Source organism: Erythranthe guttata, chromosome 8, assembly GCF_056151865.1.
Source record: "Erythranthe guttata isolate IM_541 chromosome 8, IM_541, whole genome shotgun sequence".
In the NCBI taxonomy this organism is placed as follows: Eukaryota; Viridiplantae; Streptophyta; class Magnoliopsida; order Lamiales; family Phrymaceae; genus Erythranthe; species Erythranthe guttata.
The window spans coordinates 25741793-25759573 of NC_142540.1; the positions used below are offsets into that span (position 1 = coordinate 25741793).

Genomic DNA, 17781 nt, shown 5'->3' on the forward strand with positions numbered 1-17781 from the left:
CTCAAACTTAGATCAAACGGTGTTGAAGTCAAATGTGTGAAAACTAACGGCGATGGCCATATTGAGACAATTTTTCAAGTACATGTGGGCAAATCGATGCAAAATGGGTAAAGTGATATTGAGCCAAAGTACAAGGGGGCAAATCAATGCAATTGAGAGTAGAAGGGGGTGAGGTGATATCGAGCCAAAGTACAAGGGGAAAAGTGTAATTTACTCAAAATTAAAAAGTGACATAGAGGGCAAAATGGTAAACGATACATTCGCCGGTGGTCCATAGTTAGATTGCCAAATTCCGGCGGAATCCGAGTCGGAGAGCGTCTGATGAATCAACCATAATCACATTTTTCTGACGAAGACGATGACTTACCGCCGTCTCAAGCACTCGTCGAGAAACCTCTTTGATCAACTCTCGAACCTTAAATTCTTCAATTCATCTCGTTCCTCCATTTCAGGTGCCTGCAATTCGCCGTGATTTTATTCGTATTTTACGACTGTATGTAAAATTTGCTACCAATTTCTCAAATTTCTGATATGAAAATATGTAGAATGAGTAGATGAACTTTCATTCTTACTGTTGTACCACAGTATTTGGAGTTGTCAGACGTAGCAAGCTTTGTGTGTGTATCAGTGTGTGTGTATTTGTGTGTGTGTGTGTGTGTGATTTTGTTTAGTTAGCTTTGCCTTGAGCAAAATTTTCCTCAATTTGGTGTAATTATTCCGAAAAAAATCATGTTGAGTATAGAAAAACAATTTTAATATATGCGGAGATGCTCTTGCATTAACATGTTTTGGGGTGAGAGGATAAAGATTGATGTTGGTAGAAAGAAGGAATGAAATTAATTTGGATAGAGAAAGAGATTAGTAAAATCGAACATTTGCCATCATGTACTAAATTGTCATACATGTAGGTGGGCTAGTGCAGGGGGTGGTTTTCCTCGTGTGAGATCGTTGGTTAATCAGTTGGTCTCTTGGTGCACTATGTTTGAGCAAATTGAAATATGGAATTACATTGAATTCGAAAAACTTTTATGATCTAATTTCTTCTACTGTTTACCGGTTTTCTTCTCCAATCGCAGCAGGTCTTCAGAATCGCTCCATTCAAACTTTCGAGCTGGTCAAAGAAGATGTTTGCTATCACAAACACATTGTTTCAAGGCATATTTGCTTCTTAAAAGGTTCTGGTATTGGTATTCCTGCTTCTTTACGGGGAGTTCAGAGTAATGCTTTTCGAATTCATTCTAGAAATCTTGCTTCAGTGGCCACCGTTCCTTCGAGAAACCCATCTTTTGCTATGATTAGTTGTGATGATATAAGCTATTTCAAGAAGATATTGGGTGAAAAGGGTGTTGTTCAGGAGGAGTTGAAGCTGGATGATGCAAACACGGATTGGATGAGGAAGTACAAAGGCTCAAGTAAGCTTATGTTACAACCAAGAAGCACCCATGAGGTTGGTGTCTTATTTGAACTACTCAACTTATTTTCCTTTATTTTCTTTATTTAGATATAATGCTGCTATATTTATTCTTCTTCTTCTTTCCTAGTACAGGTCTCAGAGATTCTTAATTACTGTAATTCCAGATGCCTGGCTGTTGTACCCCAAGGTGGAAATACGGGTCTTGTTGGAGGAAGTGTACCCGTGCATGATGAGGTATGATCACATCAGTTTCTTTTTCCGATAAAGGTCCATTCAACCATCAGATATTGGATGTCTTTATTTGATTTCCGTAGCCGGTATATCTTAATGTAAGGTTTCACCCTTTCGTCATCTTATCTACTGCAGAAAGACATTAATAATCCTTTTGGTTTATGTAACTGGAGATTCAAACTGCTATAATGTAACATATTAATTGGTGTTCAAACTTGAATTCATCTAGTTAAGACATAAATTATTTATGTTTGTTCTTCCTGAAAGCATAGATTTGTCGTCAATGTCATTGTGATTCAAGAACAAGCTCGAGTTATCGTGCTCACTTTCAAGCTTCATGTCAGTTTGACCCCATTGATAGTCAACTTGCAAGTATACAGTTTTTAGAGTTATCTGTACCTAATACATACCAAAGACAGGAAATACATGCGTTCTTTATGTGAGTGAGTTTTTCAGTTAGAACACTGGTGACACCATCATGATAGTTAGAATACATGCCGTCGTGTTTTAACGTAATGTATAACTCCTCCTATATCTATCTGTTTACAGGTAATTATCAGTGTTAGCTCCATGAATAACATCATTTCCTTTGACAAGGTAAGCGTTCGTATTTGCCGATACGTTTACACCGTATTCTCTTTGATGATGCTTACCTGAATCATCTGACATTATAAGCCAAAAAATATTTCGCTGCTGAGCTTATTTACTTCATATGATCTATTATGATCCTGTTTTCACTCATGATATATTTTTTAACTTTGATTTTTGCCTTCTTAACCCTTCTATTTCTGGATCATTTTGATCCTGTACCATTCCTCTTTCAGATATACGCTCTAAAAGAACTATAAAATGTTCAAGAATGACCTTGTCGTTGTCAATAACTAGCACCTGAATTGCTGACTTCGTTTTTATTTTTTTAATAGGTTAGCGGTATACTGGTATGTGAAGCAGGATGTATTCTGGAAAACTTGATTACTTTTCTGGATAATGAAGGGTAATCCATCTTTGATCAGTTATTCCTGTTTGAGATCAGCAACTTGTTTAAATCATGAAAATTTCAGAATTCTATTTATTGATCTCCAGGTATATTATGCCACTGGATTTAGGTGCTAAAGGAAGCTGCCAAATTGGGGGTAATGTCTCAACTAATGCTGGAGGTTTGCGCCTTATCCGATATGGCTCACTTCATGGAAGTGTTCTTGGTAAGTTGTTTATTTTTCCCACCTATTTTCCTCCTCTCTTCCATCCTTTTTCGTACAGTCATCTGTTGAAGTTTGTTGTCTGAAAACTTAATGTATTTCATCACCTGTCGGGGATTCTTCATGGTATCATATTCATAGAAAATCTCTGAAAAAGTGTTTCCCTTCCTTTTTCTGAAACAATTTTCCTAACCTAACAGTTTCCCTTGCCAAAATCTTGTTATTTCTATTTATTCTATTTCACTAGCATACATTTTTGGCCCGGTTCTCCAGGTCTTGAAGTTGTATTGGCAAATGGTACTGTGCTTGATATGCTTGGGACTTTACGCAAAGACAACACAGGATATGACTTGAAGCATTTGTTTATAGGTGAATAAAATCAGCACATGTTGATTTTCTTCCCTTTCTATAATGTTGATATCGCTAAAGGTTCTTGGCTAAATTATGGCCACTATGTATTTGTTTAGGGAGCGAGGGGTCTTTGGGAATAGTAACAAAGGTTTCCATACTAACCCCTCCAAAGTTGTCTTCGGTCAACCTAGCTTTCCTTGCTTGCGAGGATTATGCCAGTTGTCAGGTAAAAGTTTGAGTCTAAAAAGATTAGTTAGATAGTCATTACACTCCTTACATTGGAAACTATTAGCACTACTGTGTCTTCATCTGCACTGTCTATTGCTGAGTAGGTTTACTAAATGCTTTTGCCATTTAAGAACCTTACATTCGGCTACCTGTTCATCCCATGTCTTGATATTTGAGGATTATCGTTGTTTATGGCATCATTTTTTATATTTACTGAATGCATTATACTCTAACAGTAACACATGTCTAATGATTTGATCTAATTGATCATGTGGTGAAGACACGTGCTGACTGCTGAATCTAACTCATAAATCAGTTCACTGTTCTTTCTAGAAACTCTTGTCAGAAGCCAAGAGGAAGCTTGGAGAAATTCTTTCTGCATTTGAGTTTTTGGATGTCAGCGCTATGGATCTGGTAATATTTGTTTACGGGAAAGTAATACTTTAATGTAGCAAAAGCTACATTTTCAGCATATACAAAATCTAATGAAAAACGAGAAAATAATAGTTATTCTTATCCCAAAATAGAATAGTATTATCATGATGTATTTTTTACTTTATTCAACGAGTCTTGGAAATTTATTCCGTTGGAACAAAATTATAGTTCATAATCATGCTCGGCTTACATTGTCGATCTTTTTCTGACAGGTTCTGAAACATTTAGATGGCATTCGCGATCCATTACCTTCTTCAAAGCACAACTTCTATATTGTTATTGAGACCACGGGCAGCATGGAATCTCATGACAAGTAACCTTCTTCATATTTTTCATTATTTGCATCCCATTGTAATTGAACATCGAGAGTTCTAATAAGCTTTATGAACTGTTCTTTCTTCAATCTCTACCGTTTGGACCTACATCACCAGAGAGAAGCTTGAAGCATTCCTTCTTTCGTCTATGGAGAGTGGATTATTAACAGATGGAGTTATAGCACAAGATATAAATCAAGCATCATCATTTTGGCGAATACGCGAGGTACTTATTAATGGCTGGCTTTGTATGTATGTGTCTTTCTGTCAGTATTCCTAAATGCGCAATGTAACCATGTTGTTGCTATCACAATGTTCACTCAGTAAGTTACATTTGTATGTTTACAGGGAATACCTGAAGCTTTGATGAAAGCAGGGGCTGTATATAAATACGACCTGTCTCTTCCCCCAGAGAAGATGTATGATGTTGTTGACGAAATGCGTGAAAGGCTTGGTAATCCTTGCTACAATTAATAATGGGGTGGATATTACATTTTGATGAATAAATTAGACAGCTACATTTTCCGAGGACTATCTTTGAGCAGTATTTAATGCTTCAATTAAAAATTTCTAGGCACTGCGGCAAATGTAGTGGCTTATGGTCATCTTGGAGACGGCAATTTGCATCTCAATATCTCAGCACAAGAATACGATGACAGTGTAACAACCTTATTCCTTTTCTCCATTTTGTGAACTTTCTTTCTAACACTGGACTGATTGTTTAAAAGAAAATATTCGTTTCAGATATTATCTAAGATTGAACCTTTTGTGTACGAGTGGACATCTAAGCAACGGGGAAGCATTAGTGCTGAGCATGGTCTTGGATTGATGAAAGCAAACAAAATTCATTACAGCAAGTCTGCTGAAACTGTAAGTCTATCCTCATTTGTGCTAATGGCTAACTAAATCATTTTTTATTTTATTTTTATGTTTGTTGGCTTTTTGAATCAAATTTTTTCGTCTGTAGGTGCAACTAATGGGTGCCATGAAGAAGCTACTTGATCCTAATGGAATACTCAACCCATATAAAGTTCTTCCAATTTCGATTTCACAAAGTGGAGTGAACTAACCAAAGAAGGAAGCTTGATCGAAATGGTATCATCGTTAAATAATTCACCGACTTCTTTCGATCGGCAAGTTAGAGCTGTTTATAATCACTAAACTTGTGACTGAATAAGAGGTAATGTTGTCGAGCGAGCATATAATAAAATTGCCGAGCTAATGTGTATGTATTCAGGTATATGTAATGGTAATTATGTTTCACTTTTTTTGGATAAAAAAGAACGTCGTACATCTTCTGTCAAGTACACAGAAGCTGAAGGCAGCTGACAACAATTCCAATTTTTATTATATTTTGCAAACCACCTGTGTTTTGCCTTCCATTTTCAGTAATATACAACTAACTGCATCATAATGTGTCATATGTTTGCGATTTTCTACAGCGGCACATAATGTTCACTCTGCACTAGCCGAAAAAAATTATGAAAAAAAATTGACGCCGAAAATAATTGCTAGGGCAAATTAAAGCCCAAGTCAAATAAATAAACAAATAATAAACAACGAATCGATATGATTATGAGTCTTTCTTCCTAACCAATTTCAACATATTCAGCACATTTTCATACACAATGAATGTAACTGAAGCAGCAGGAGCATTTTTCAGCACGTTTGCAGTTATACCCTTGTAGAAACCTCGTAGACCCTCGAAGCTGTGACCAAAGAGGACGAAAGCTCATTAAAGTGTGACATTTTGCAACACTTCAGATAAAAAAATTAAATAAATAACACAACCAAAAGACTGACTATATAGCTAATGCGTCAGCAGATAGCACTCACCGTGCCGTTTCTTTCATAACATGCCAGCTATCCACGTACCTGGGAATGCCCTCAATGTTTGGACGTTGCTGCAGTAGAAACCACAATACTTAGCTACTGCCCCCTTCGAAACTGTTAGGTTTTATTTTATTTTATTTTTTCATTTTTTTTCTTCTCTCTTTCTAGACACTATTAGTTTTCTGGTCCAGTTTAAAGCAAAACTCGAACAAGATGTGTTTATATGGATGGAAAGTAAGTGTGGGGTGGTTTTTCTCTTTACCTGCAATCTAGCTCGAATAACCTGTAAGACATCATCATCCAACACACATTCAGCAAGCAAAAAGAGACGAAAATGTCATAAATGCATACGAAAGAGGGTTACTACTACAAAGTATAAATCTTTAAATGGTGCCTACCTGAAATGGATAAGTCAAAGCCACGGCAGCTAATTTTGAAGAAGCACCCAATACTGCATAATCAAATGAGTCCTGTAGACACAATGCCAGATAATAAATATCTTACAAACCAATTCCAACCCGAAACTAACATTTTGAGAAATATATAAATGCACAGTCATCAATTGTGACAAGAAATGAAGAAAATTTGCAAATTTAACTATAAATCTAAATGATCTTGTACACCAACAATTGAATATGTTACCAGTTTTCTATTGTCTATCTGGGACATAGGATAACGGGAGTGTACAATTGTCAGCTGATGCATGAATGTGTATGTTTTAAACAGGATGATCCTGAGAACTAACAAAATTATCACTGGTTTCAGAAACTAACCAATAAATTTTCAGCAACATTAGGGTTTTCGGCACTTTCTTCAGTCCTAAATTTGATAACCATTTTACGTAGTTCCTCGTAGGCTGTAAACTGAATGGCACCGTGTGTAACCTGCTGAAACAGCACCAAAACCAGTAAGTTCCTTCACTCTATAGAAATTTGTGCATAAGCAGGTCAACAAGCATAAAGAATATTTGATGATGAACACTACACACAGCAGTAGAGAATAAATGATAAAAAATTTCAAGAAAGCACTGAAAATATAGCAATAAGGGGGGAAGAATAACCAGAAAAAGACCAGGCACGAGTCCTTTGTAGAGTGCCCTCCATCCTTCTTCTTTCAGAATGGTTCTTAAAGCATCTGAAATCCAGAAGATGGGAAGAGTTAAATACAACTTCGGGACAACGAACCATAAAACTTATTTTGTTACAGAAAAGGGGAACGAGAAACAAGGATGCTTGTCAGGAGAGACACAAGTCCTGAAACAAATGAGGTGTGAATTGTCTAATTTTGTATACACAGCATCGGCAAGTGGATTATTCAGAAAAAAGATATCAATCCACTTAGTTGCACTAATCCAATTTGAAGGAACACTTGACATGAATAGAAGTGTAGAAAAGATGCGAAAATAATATTTCAACATGCATTCTCAAATCCTTTCAAATATTTACAGTTCAACTAGATGTAATTACTTACATCAACGATATGGTTTTTCTACATTGAAAAAGTTCTAAAACCGAGAATCAAATCTATGCTCTAGTTTTTCATTCCAAGATCATTGTTGGCTGCCCAGGTAGAACCATGAATCAATTGTGAAGTTCCATCTCTTTTGTCGATTGGAGGCTGCTGCACTTTCTGATTTTTCATTTTCTGAGTACTGCTACTTTTCAATAAATTATATTTTTACATGAATTTCTTCTTCTCTATGGCGTAGTATTGGAGAGCCTTGGGACAAATACAAATGACTCAATATATGCATATTTTACACCAATATAGGACCTCCATTGAAAAAAAGAATCAATACCTAATCTTTTTTAACTCATAGGAAATTTAAAAATCCATATCAACCCATACTTGACTAGGGTACTTACAAAATCTCAAATAATCATTTCCAACAAAAAATAAATTCAAGCAAAATATTTCAAGAAAAAGAAAAATTAGCATCAATTTTCCTGAAAACTGAGTGCAATCTTTCCATCGTAATAAGGATCACCAACAGCAATTACAGTGGTGTAAAGTAAAGCACATCATAGAAAATCAGTATCACATCAGAGCTAACCGTGAAAACCGGAATACGGACGAACTTGCTGTGGAGTCTGAAGCTGCAACCTTGTTTTCACCAGCCAAACAGGATTGGTGCAAAAACAGACCTAAAAGAGCCAAGAATATACTCTTATAAACAAGGCAGAAATCACAAAGTTTAGGTATCATGGGTACAGTTTCCTTGGAGTTATACATGCAGATGAAGCTACACAATAAATGAAACGGTAACTGCATTAAATGAATTAGTTGGAGCATGCTTCGCACTTCACCCATAAACCTGTTGATTCATATTTTATATTGCCCTTAAAATTTTGAAGTTATAATACTTCGGATATTAAGCCATCACAATATGTATGTTCCTTGTGCAAACAGATCTTTTACCATTATTGACAGATTCTAGTCAGTGGCATTCATTTGACTATTTGAAAACTCTTTTCTAGTGATCAAGGGGTTCAAGTAAATTTCAGCCAATTTGCAGTAGTGTTAATACAACGACATACTATAATTATGTTATTCAGTAACAGCAATGCCAATACCAACAACCAATACATGAGAATACTTGTCAAACAAAATCTATTTCCCCCTTTCTTTTCACTAGTAACTGGCAAACAATCGGTGGAAGTCAAGCATCTTCAAGACCAGGTCACTGCAGGTCTTGTAAATGGTATGCTGACAGAAATGTATATACATATAGATACATCACCAATGTGCAACACATTTCAAGTATAAGAAGTTCAAATACTGACCAGGCCTCCAGCTTCAGCGGCTGATGCGAGATGAAGAACAGGGCTCAGTTCCTCTCTGCTTCTCAAATATCTCTGTTTGGCTTTGCTGTAGCTACAAAAGTGTAAGACAACCATGGTTATTAATCATATCATGTACACATGCTTGCTTAAATAGCACGACATCTACATAGTCTAACTAGTGGGAAATCCAAGTATAAACTACTGGAAGCCTTCAAATTACAAGATTAATAGCATACTGAAAAACCAATAATAACATAACTCCGATAGTGATGCTTACAAGTAGAAATATAAACCCCATGAAATAGTTGATCCAAGAACAGCCGGGTAAAAGCCAGCATATAGCCCTCTAAAACCCTGAAGAGCGAAACATGCAGTGTGATTATTCAAAACATGAAAAACAATTATCTTTGGAATGAAATGACTAACTAAACTGGCAAATTGAAGTAAACGAGAATCATTCACTATGACCATTGTCTATAGTTACACTGACCCAGATGACTTGACAGAGTAGCTGTTTTCTTCAAAGCAGTGCTAGCCACAATGCCACCAGGATTTAAACAAATAGAGTGTGTAAAAATGAGAAGAATGATATCCAAGATTCGAGTCCTAGTTGTTCTTATAGATGCTGAATTACCCAAGTTGGCAGCTGAAATCTGAACAAGGTTCTGCTTATTTTCCAGTCTTTTGATTTATCATAAATAGATAGTAAGCAACCATGACTATTTGTCTCTTTAATACGAAGCAGTTTGTGATGCACTCTACATCTTCGTATCAGAAATAATTAGGCCAGAATAGGATAGTTTTTTATCCCACTTAATGCATTCCCAATTAGAAGGATTGATTAATAATATGCCATTTGGACTCAGAAAGACACCAAAATCAAAAAAACTGAAGTACACGTAATACTTTCGAACGCAGCTCATAGATTGTGTTTATGAATGTCAACTGAATTAAAACTTCGACTTATTGTTTCCAAGTTCCACAAGCTATGCTTAACCCCTTCTACATTGTCTTCCACTGTGTATAATATACTTCTGATGCGATAATTGTCAAGTGCTACATACGATGGTAAAACGAAGCAACTTTTTTTTAATTAAAATCTTCCTCCAAAAAAAAAATATTTAATCAAACTCATCCAAAACAAAAATCATAGGAAAACCAAAAAATAATGTCATAATGAATCTCGAATGCGGAAAATCTACTCATCGAGAAACAACAACCTCGGTGCGAGCAATGGTGAAGAGAGCGTGGGGAGTGTTCTTATACGTTGGTAGGTTCGACAATCGGCCATCGTTCACTACTCAACAGAAGACAAATTTCTAAAATCAATGCTCGATTAAAACTTTCGAAATAAATTTCAGGTTCGACCAACAATAATTTAAAATTAAAAGGTACGTAGAGAGATAAATAACCTTGGAATCGGGTGCGAATGACATCGAGGGGGTGAGTGAAGGATACGGTGGCGAGGCCGGCGGCAGAACCGGCGGCCGCGTTCTCCCACTGCCACTCCGCCGCCATCAATCATCGGCTACTTTAGAGTTTCAGCTTCGCTTCCATTTCAATTTTCGGTTATGTAAATACAGCCGCAATTGGAGGTGGCTATATGCTAAATGACGTCGTTTCGGCCTCTGCTTGTGCAACAAAATGCACAAATCTAGAATAAAGTAAGAGAATAAAGGGTCGATTGCTTGATCTCCAATTAAGGAATGGAGTATTTGTATAAATTAAATAAGAAAATAAATAAATATACGTGAAAAAATATATGTTAAATTCCACTTTCTCCACTTGTACTTTGACTTGATATCACTTTAGTCCATTTTACTCTCAATTGCATCGATTTGCCCCAACTCTAGCTCGGTATGACTTTACCCTCTTCTACTATCAATTACATCAATTTTCCTCCTTGTACTTTGGCTCGATATCACTTTATCCCTTGAACTCTCAATTGCATCGATTTGCTCCATTGTACTTAAAAAACTCTGTCAATGTGGCCATTGCCGTTAGTTTTCACACTTTTGACATTTACATCGTTTGATCTAAGTTTGAAAATTACAAAAAATGCACCCCTCCCAGTTTAAATAATTATTAAAAAAAATTCAAAAAATTCAAAAAATAAATTGTCGTGGACTATGTTTTCTCGTTGTCTTGAATATTTTATTATTTTATTTTATTTTTTTTAATAATTATTTAAACTAGGAGGGGTGACTTTTTAGCAATTTTCAGCCTTAGATCAAATAATATAATCTTAAGGTCAAAGGTGTGAAAACGAACGGCGATGGCCACATTGATAGTAGAAGGGGGTAAAGTGATATCGAGCCAAAGTACAAAGGGGCAAATCGATGCAATTGAGAGTATAAGGGAGTAAAGTGATATCGAGCCCCAGAGTACAAGGGGGCAATCGATGCAATTGAGAGTAGAAGAGAGTAAAGTGATATCGAGCCAAAGTACAAGGAGGAAAGTGGAATTTACCCAAAAATTTATACACATGATTAACGAATGGAAATTGGAACGAAATTTCCAAATACCGCTTCATAATATTTCGATTTCGAAATAATACTATTCATTTTTAATTCCGAAAGTTCAAATGTATGATGCTTTTTGGAGCGGAATTGAAATTCGTATGAGATTCCGAATTCCAACTTGATTTTAAATTTAAAAAATATGCTTGAAAATTCCAAATTCTCTCCCGAAATTACACTTTAAATATCAATAAAAAAAAATCCGAATTCGCCAATTTCCATCTAAGAGTTTCCAGTTTTAAAACACTTTTTGCATTTCAATTTCTGAAAATTCGATTTTCAATTTTGCAACTTTTTTCGATATTAAATTGAAATTAGTTTTTCACTTGGAAAAAAGGAAAAGATCCTCAAAAGTACTAATTCCATTCCGACCGGGTCTAATTTCCAACGCTACACATGAAATTGAAAAAAAAAAGAAAAAAAGTTGTCACAAAAGTTATTTGGAAGCTTGTATTGCATATGATAAACTCACAATGCTATCAAGATGCTCTTGCACTACAAAATAAAAAGGGTAAATTACACCCACACCCCTAAGGTATGCTTAAATAACTTTAAGGTTTCTGTGGTATTGAAAATTACACTTACCCCCTGAAACGTAGTTAGAAACTCTAATGGAATAATGCATTGGATACATTATTCCGATAGGGTTCTAATGGACTATTACTTTTAGCTAGTAATGGAGATAACATAGAGTTATGAGGAGTTATGGGGTGACATGGCTCCCCCAATATTTCTTAAATCACCCATAACTCTTTGTTGTTTCCACCACTTCCTGAAACCAATAGTCCGTTAGAACTCTATCGTAATAACGTATCCAATGCATTATCCCATTAGAGTTTATAACTACGTTTCAAGGGGTAAGTGTAATTATCGATACCACAAGAACCTTAAAGTTATTTAAGCATACCTCAGGGGTGTGGGTGTAATTTACCCAAATAAAAATAAAAATAAAAACAAACAAATAAAATAACCCCGTAACGTTTTGCATTAAACCAAAAGAGCTGATATATGTTACATGAAACAGTTCATGTACCGAGTTTTTACAGGTCGAATGCGACTCTACATTAATTATTGAATATGTAAAAAAGCAGATTCTGCAAAATCCTCCGCATCACCAAAAAGCCCGTAATAGTCTTCTTTGCTCTTCAAACGGCTCGTGTTGTGTTACATCACCAAACGGGATCTGCATATAAATTATAGCCCAGATGCTCTATGATTGCTGTTGATGCAAAAGTAGCTGAGACAAATATAAAGAACATATGAGTTTTATATAAGTTGCTTTCAGATAGAACCTTAGCACCAAACTTCTGAAACATAGGATCGATAGTTAAGAGGTGGAAGGGGCGACAAATTGTGTGATTCACATAAACTATGGAAATAAAATTTACCCATACACGCACAGAATAAATGGCACAATAATATAAGTTAAAACACAGACAATATTATGCAACTCCGTTTCACTCTAACTCCAAAAAAGAAAAAAGAAAAGAAAAAAAAAAGAAAAAAAAGAGGAAACGACGGAGAGGAGATTTAGCAAGAGTGTGCAACTTGAGCAAGTTAAGCAATTTTTTTTTAAACTATTACGAAACAAAATAACGTCACACGAGTTGAAGCAAATTCCTCAAACAATAATTCCAATCAATGTTTAAGTCTTGGTATATGTCATTTTGTGTTGTACTAGTACTTCTACTAAATCGAGCATCACGTTGCAGATGGACCCTCAACTTTTATTAACCCGCACAAGTTATTTAAAATACGAGTAATGCAGAGTTACACAAATTAGACAAGTACGGGAATGAGAGATAGATAGAGAACGAGCTATTCTCAAAGTTTGCATATTTCATCTTTTGCGGATTCGATATGTAGAGTGAATCAACTCACTTACTCACTCAATCAAGCAACAATTTTAACAAGATATGCTACAAAGGAACATGAATGCGACTCATTGGAAGAAGCTTAAGGTGCTAGTGAACTCGGAATTTACGATTTTAATCTCATTTGAGAAATAATCACTAGCTCAATTTTTCTGAGTATTCTTTGACTTGATACAATACAAAATCCTATCTACGGCTGCAAATGGTTAGAACTGTTCGGAGTTTGACCATTTTTAAGCCTTAAAGCCTAAGCAAACAAATGCTTACATCAGAATGCCTTTGCTTCATGTTTCGGAGCAGCCGATTCAAGAAAATGTCACATTCACCGTTTTTTTTTTTTGCGACACAAATTAAAAACCGTGTACTTGTAGAAACTAAGATTGCAACCTCGTTACGCAGAACATGATATCGATAAAACACCTCACTAGTCAATCATCCGAATACCTTATTAATTTCTATAAGAATCCATCACAAAGTGTAACCAAAGAACAAGTTCAAAAACAGTAGAAATCCGAAAACTCAATTACGCAACATTTTTAAGTCAAACAATTTTTACCTCACTCCATGATCACTTTGGCTCCAATCTCCTTCATTTTCCCGATGATCTTCTCCGCTTCATCCTTCGTCACCCCTTTCTTCAACAAAGTCGGAGCTTTCTCCACCAAATCCTTAGCCTCCTTCAACCCTAGATCCGTACACGCTCTCACTTCCTTAATTATCTTAATCTTCGAAGCTGCATCGAAACCACCTTCGAGCTTCAAATCGAAAGAAGTCTTCTCCTTCTTCTCCTCTTCTTTCGCCGCACCGGCGGCGCCGCCGCCTTTCCCGGCCATTCCCGGAGCAAATCCCATACCAGGCATCATAACAGCCATTATAGGCATTTGCTCAATCCCCATTTTCTTCCTCAGAACTTCGGTTAAATCCGAGATTTCGAGCAAAGTGAGACCGGAGATTTCTTCAGCGATTCCAGATACTCGTTCGGATGTGGCGGGCTTGGATTCCTGAGCTGAAGCGGAGAAATTTCGGATCAAATTAGGGTTTCTTAATGGGGTTTCGATTTGGGGATTGGGTGTAGTAATGGGTTTGCGGAGGCGGGGGAGGGTTTGTGAAATGAGACGGGAGTAGTGGTATCTCATTGCGGAAGGAATATTCGATTAAATTGGATTATCAGAGTTCGAAGGAGCAAAAAAAATTACAGGGTTTTGTGGGGTTGGGGGAAAAGGAAGACGATGATCGGGGTTTGGCTGAAACTGAGAATTGAGAAATGAGAACTCGGGCTGGGGTTTAAGAATCGGGTTATCGGGTGGGCTGACTCGAATCTTGACCCAGACCCGAATTTGATTAAAATCGACATTTTATGATCTATTTCTGCAGTTCTTAATTATTTTTTTTTTATTTTTTTTTTTATCATAATTGGAGATTTTGATTTTTGTTCTGATTTGAACTTTCCAAAATAATTTTAAAAGTTCTATTTTTTTTTCTAATAGAATCATTTATAATATACTCTCAAAAAAAAAAAAAAAGAATCATTTATAATATTAATATTAATATGTATTATATATGTGAATTAGTAAAGAATTTTCTAATTTTAATGTTGATTTATATTTTTTGATCAAGTTTTTTCCATTCCAATTTTTGAAACTACGATTTTCAATTTTCTTGTGGAATTAGTTCTTAACTTTCGAAACAAATAGATAATTTCTCGGATCAATCATTCCAATTTGAAAAAAAAAAAAAAAAAAAAAATTTAAACTTTTTGTGGAATGAAAATGGAATTAGTTCTTAACTTTCGAAACAATTTTTTTTAAAGCTAATTTAGATATGATTCGTCCGATTTTCGCCTCTAGTGTAAATAGTATTTGGTTCGACTCAACAAAAGTTCGTTCCAACATTCAGAAAAGGCGAGCTCGTGAGATCTTAAAAAAATCTTATAAATACATAAATAATATATTAAACAATAACTAAAATTCAAGTTTTGACTCGTAAAAGTCGAGTTCGAGCTCAAGTTTACATAAAATTAAGCTCGACTACTGAATTTGAACCTTAAAGAAAGCCCATAATTCTCATTATAACATAACCAAAATACAAAACAACAACATTAACAACTGAAAGCAAGCAAAAACATAATTAGAAAAATGAAATCAAAATGACAAATAGATACATACATACATGCATACATATTGCATGGAGTTAAAATGAATCAAGCATTAATCTTTCTGCAGTTGTTCCTAATCTCTCCCTTAAAACCAGTCAATGGAGAAATGTTCCCCATCTTCACCATAGATTTGGCAAACTGCTCGAAGAAAACCTCGTTGCTCTCAGCGTACTTCTTCACGAGCTCGAAAGACACTTGATTCTTCGTCACGAGAATTTGGTCAGAACTCAAAAGCCCCTTAAAACTCAGCAGATTCTTGAAATAGCTGTTGTCGAACTTTGTGGGAGAGACCAAGTCCAAGAACGACAGATTCTGATCCCCACCGGATTTCGGGCAACGGGTGCGCAAGGTGGCGGCGTACGATTGGTCGAGTGTGGGATCGGGCTTCGAGTTCCCCGATTGGTTGTACAGCCTCTGTCTGAAGCTGACACATCTTGCATTCCCTATGGTGTGGCTTCCTGCAAGAAGAATCGAGATAAATAGGATCGATTAATTATCATGCAAAAGGGGCCGTGGCCCCCCCTCCACTTTTCAAGAATCTATTTTTTCAGTGTATATTTAACGTGGAATGATAAAATACTGGCTCTGCCACTGATTAAAAATCTACTATTTTTATGTATAGGTTTTTGTTTAGTGTATATTTGACATGTAACGATAAAATACTGGCTCCGCCACTGATCAGAATGAAGCTTAATTAATTTGTGATGTAATAGTAATTGTTGTAATAAAATGGGTGGAGAAAAAGTGTATGTACCAGATAAGGCAACAAGATCAACAATGTCTAATCCTTGTAACTTAAACTTGGTGAGAATTGTCTGAAAAGTGTTGTTCGGGGCAGGAATGTTGTTGTTCGAGCCACTCAAACTGGCTCCTTTCGAGTCTCTTCTTCCCAACGGAACCACCCAACTCGGACCACCAGCCTACATTAATTATACAAAGTTATTTCTAATGCATGTATACTTGTATAATGCAATAATTTATTTTATTTTTTGGGACTTACAAGAACAGTGGAATCTCTAGCAGCAAGAGCCATGATATCGGCACAAGAAACGGTATGAGGGCACTGTTTTTCTAGCTCCGATTTGATTTCATCGATCACTTCAAGCCCGCGAATTGAATTCTTGTTGGGCTTCGAACCCTTTTCGCTTATGATGCCCGCAGCGCTATCCAATAGTATCGATGCATCGCATCCCTTCATACATATAAAATATCAAGAAGAAGAATAAGATAAAGAACATAACCCTCCATTAGTAATGTAGTATATATATGATCATTACACTAACGCCTCGTTTGGCTGGCCGACAAGATAAGAGAGAGAGAGAGAGAGAGAGAGAGAGAGAGAGAGAGAGAGAGAGAGAGAGAGAGAGAGAGAGAGAGAGAGAGAGAGAGAGAGAAAACCTTGACAAAGCAATCATGAAAATGAAGCCTAACAAGAGAAGCAGCCATACGGGCTTCTCTAGCAACGGCTTTTGAAACGACAGAGTTAACGATTTGTTGAGCTTGCGGGCAAGAACGGTCGTAGAATTGAGGGTATAGGTAGCCTCCAAAGGTGTTAACATGACATAAGCAAAGAGGTGCAAAAGCAAGAATAGCTAAAATCAAGAACACAAAGTTGATGGATTTAGCCATTTCAATTATATATATTATTAGTTAATATTTGAAAGACTTTGGTATGATGAAAATATTGGAGATGAACTATTGAGTATTTATAGAGCTAATTGAAATTTGAAAGAGTTGTGAATTGTGAGAGTGAGTTGGAATATTGGAGTTGGTGTGATTTTTGAGTTAGAATGATTTATGCTTCTATTATTGATTTAATTCGAATTTGTATAATTATTTTTGGGGAGAAAAATGTAGGGGCATAAAGGTCAAACATATCAAAAATGAGACAAGACCAAGTCCATAAAGTAAAAGTGAGTGATAAATATATCAAAAATGGATAAAATATGGATTAGCAGCACCTGCTCTGTTGACAAAAAAAAAATAGAGCAATTTATATTTGAAACCTTTTGGTGGGAAGAAAATGGAAATTTCTTTTATTTAGTTAAATTAATTTTGGTGAGAAATATTATAAGATAATATAATTTTTTGTTTGGTTTTTAAAAGAAAGAAATAAAGAGTTAATGAAGTATTTCATGCTAGAACATGAAGAGATATAACTATAAGATGTATTTCTTGATTTATTTTTAAAAATAAATATGGTACTCGCTTGCAATTCTATACTAATAAAAAGTTTATTCAATATTACATCAGCTGAAATACATCGAATATATCTGTATCGTTCTTTATTTATATTTTCCTTTTTATTCACTAAAAGATCAAAATTCAATTATTTTGCAGCTTATATCATGAGTCAATCATCTAAACTAAACCATAAAGTTTTGTTTTATTGACTTTTATTATTATTATTTTAAAACTTTGTATGTATTCATTTTACTCCTTATG

General features: G+C 35.6%; 4 protein-coding genes across 11 annotated transcripts; 1 reads left to right on the forward strand and 3 right to left on the reverse strand.

Moving 5' to 3' along the window:
• Positions 1-207: 207 nt before the first annotated feature.
• On the forward strand, positions 208-5533 carry D2HGDH (FAD-linked oxidases family protein). 4 transcript variants are annotated; one of them, XR_016033316.1, is made up of 16 exons: positions 208-452; positions 1077-1447; positions 1547-1648; positions 2195-2242; positions 2569-2639; positions 2729-2847; positions 3118-3213; positions 3312-3421; positions 3757-3837; positions 4071-4171; positions 4290-4398; positions 4521-4626; positions 4747-4832; positions 4917-5042; positions 5140-5460; positions 5498-5533. XR_016033316.1 is itself a non-coding variant. In XM_012989799.2 (15 exons), exons 1-15 carry the CDS (start codon positions 359-361, stop codon positions 5239-5241), a joined length of 1722 nt encoding a protein of 573 aa, XP_012845253.2. In that variant the 5' UTR covers positions 208-358; the 3' UTR covers positions 5242-5533. The 4 variants fall into 4 exon arrangements, 2 of the variants coding, with proteins under 2 accessions (XP_012845253.2, XP_012845254.2); XR_016033317.1 differs by having other exon boundaries at positions 234-452; positions 1080-1447; XM_012989799.2 differs by having other exon boundaries at positions 5140-5533.
• A 140-nt stretch (positions 5534-5673) lies between these two features.
• On the reverse strand, positions 5674-10478 carry FOLT1 (folate transporter 1). 4 transcript variants are annotated; one of them, XM_012989802.2, is made up of 11 exons: positions 10201-10478; positions 10009-10085; positions 9066-9142; positions 8789-8879; positions 8059-8149; positions 7066-7139; positions 6779-6889; positions 6404-6475; positions 6268-6288; positions 6009-6076; positions 5674-5881 (listed from the first exon to the last, which is right to left on the reverse strand). In XM_012989802.2, the coding sequence occupies exons 1-11, from the start codon at positions 10304-10306 to the stop codon at positions 5746-5748; spliced, it is 924 nt and encodes a 307-aa protein (XP_012845256.2). In that variant the 5' UTR covers positions 10307-10478; the 3' UTR covers positions 5674-5745. The 4 variants fall into 4 exon arrangements, with proteins under 4 accessions (XP_012845256.2, XP_012845255.2, XP_088678708.1 ...); XM_012989801.2 differs by having other exon boundaries at positions 6779-6892; XM_088822582.1 differs by lacking the exon at positions 6268-6288.
• A 1791-nt stretch (positions 10479-12269) lies between these two features.
• LOC105965278 (Ribosomal protein L12 family protein) lies at positions 12270-14478 on the reverse strand. Of its 2 annotated transcripts, none has more exons than XM_012989812.2 (2): positions 13738-14478; positions 12270-12544 (listed from the first exon to the last, which is right to left on the reverse strand). In XM_012989812.2, the coding sequence occupies exon 1, from the start codon at positions 14315-14317 to the stop codon at positions 13739-13741; it is 579 nt and encodes a 192-aa protein (XP_012845266.2). In that variant the 5' UTR covers positions 14318-14478; the 3' UTR covers positions 12270-12544; position 13738. The 2 variants fall into 2 exon arrangements, with proteins under 2 accessions (XP_012845266.2, XP_012845267.2); XM_012989813.2 differs by having other exon boundaries at positions 12270-12490; positions 13738-14428.
• A 758-nt stretch (positions 14479-15236) lies between these two features.
• LOC105965270 (peroxidase 72) lies at positions 15237-17082 on the reverse strand. Its single transcript, XM_012989804.2, has 4 exons — positions 16735-17082; positions 16337-16528; positions 16091-16256; positions 15237-15794 (listed from the first exon to the last, which is right to left on the reverse strand). The coding sequence occupies exons 1-4, from the start codon at positions 16963-16965 to the stop codon at positions 15382-15384; spliced, it is 1002 nt and encodes a 333-aa protein (XP_012845258.2). The 5' UTR covers positions 16966-17082; the 3' UTR covers positions 15237-15381.
• Positions 17083-17781: the final 699 nt, after the last annotated feature.

Coding starts and splice junctions, on each gene's coding strand:
- D2HGDH (XM_012989799.2), top strand. CDS start 359: ATGACTTACCGCCGTCTCAAGCACTCGTCGAGAAACCTCTTTGATCAA. Junction 453..1,076: donor ATCTCGTTCCTCCATTTCAG/GTGCCTGCAATT, acceptor CTCCAATCGCAG/CAGGTCTTCAGAATCGCTCC. Junction 2,640..2,728: donor ACTTTTCTGGATAATGAAGG/GTAATCCATCTT, acceptor ATTGATCTCCAG/GTATATTATGCCACTGGATT.
- FOLT1 (XM_012989801.2), bottom strand. CDS start 10,306: ATGGCGGCGGAGTGGCAGTGGGAGAACGCGGCCGCCGGTTCTGCCGCC. Junction 9,143..10,008: donor TCACCATTGCTCGCACCGAG/GTTGTTGTTTCT, acceptor TTCGCTCTTCAG/GGTTTTAGAGGGCTATATGC. Junction 6,077..6,267: donor TTATTCGAGCTAGATTGCAG/GTAAAGAGAAAA, acceptor TTTCTACTGCAG/CAACGTCCAAACATTGAGGG.
- LOC105965278 (XM_012989812.2), bottom strand. CDS start 14,317: ATGAGATACCACTACTCCCGTCTCATTTCACAAACCCTCCCCCGCCTC.
- LOC105965270 (XM_012989804.2), bottom strand. CDS start 16,965: ATGGCTAAATCCATCAACTTTGTGTTCTTGATTTTAGCTATTCTTGCT. Junction 16,529..16,734: donor TTCATGATTGCTTTGTCAAG/GTTTTCTCTCTC, acceptor ATATGTATGAAG/GGATGCGATGCATCGATACT. Junction 16,257..16,336: donor CTAGAGATTCCACTGTTCTT/GTAAGTCCCAAA, acceptor TAATTAATGTAG/GCTGGTGGTCCGAGTTGGGT.